This window comes from Colobus angolensis, unplaced genomic scaffold (genome assembly GCF_000951035.1).
Source record: "Colobus angolensis palliatus isolate OR3802 unplaced genomic scaffold, Cang.pa_1.0 Scaffold96, whole genome shotgun sequence".
NCBI lineage: Eukaryota > Metazoa > Chordata > Mammalia > Primates > Cercopithecidae > Colobus > Colobus angolensis.
This window is the reverse complement of record NW_012123598.1, coordinates 3,369,093-3,369,686: the sequence shown is the minus strand read 5'-3', so window position 1 is coordinate 3,369,686 and position 594 is coordinate 3,369,093. Positions and strand designations below refer to the sequence as shown.

General features: G+C 56.7%; 1 protein-coding gene across 1 annotated transcript in view; it reads right to left on the bottom strand.

Annotated features, from left to right (window-relative positions):
- The window catches only part of LILRA4 (leukocyte immunoglobulin-like receptor, subfamily A (with TM domain), member 4), a 13,471-nt gene extending 13,366 nt beyond the window's left edge, over positions 1–105 (bottom strand). The window contains exon 1 of the mRNA XM_011932513.1: positions 4–105. Within this exon, the coding sequence (XP_011787903.1) occupies positions 4–37 (34 nt within the window). The 5' untranslated portion in view covers positions 38–105. The remainder of the gene's footprint in view (positions 1–3) is intronic.
- Between the last annotated feature and the right edge of the window lie 489 nt (positions 106–594).

The window sequence follows — 594 nt, the reverse complement described above, 5'->3', positions numbered from 1 at the left end:
CACCAAAGCAGAGCAGGGTTGTGAGAATGGGGGTCATGGCATCTCCTCCTCCTGGCCCTGGCTGTGCAGGCAGATGTGAGCACGGTGCCCGTAGACAGACAGACACAAGGTGTGCAGGCACACAGAGACTGCGTCCTCCCCAGCACGAGGTCATCCCATCAGCAGCCCCACAGAAAGAGGAACTGCCCCTCCCCAGCAGCCTGGCTCTCATTTCCCAGGGCTTGCTCTGGGGGTGAGCACCAGCCTCTCTGGAGATATTTCAGACACAAATGGGGACTCAAAGGGGGTCATTAAGAAGGACGTTTTTGGCTGGGTGTCGTGGCTCACACCTGTCATCCCAGCACTTTGGGAGGCCAAGGTGGGTGGATCACTTGAGGTCAGGAGTTCCAGACCAGCCTGGCCAACATGGCACCACCCCGTCTCTACGAAAAAGACAAAAATGAGCCAGGCGTGGTGGCACAAGCCTGTAATCCTAGCTATTTGGGAGGCTGAGGCAGGAGAACCACTTGAACTTGGGAGGCGGAGGTTGCAGTGAGCCAAGATCACACCATTGCACTCCAGCCTGGGCAACAAGAACAAAACTCCATCTCAAAG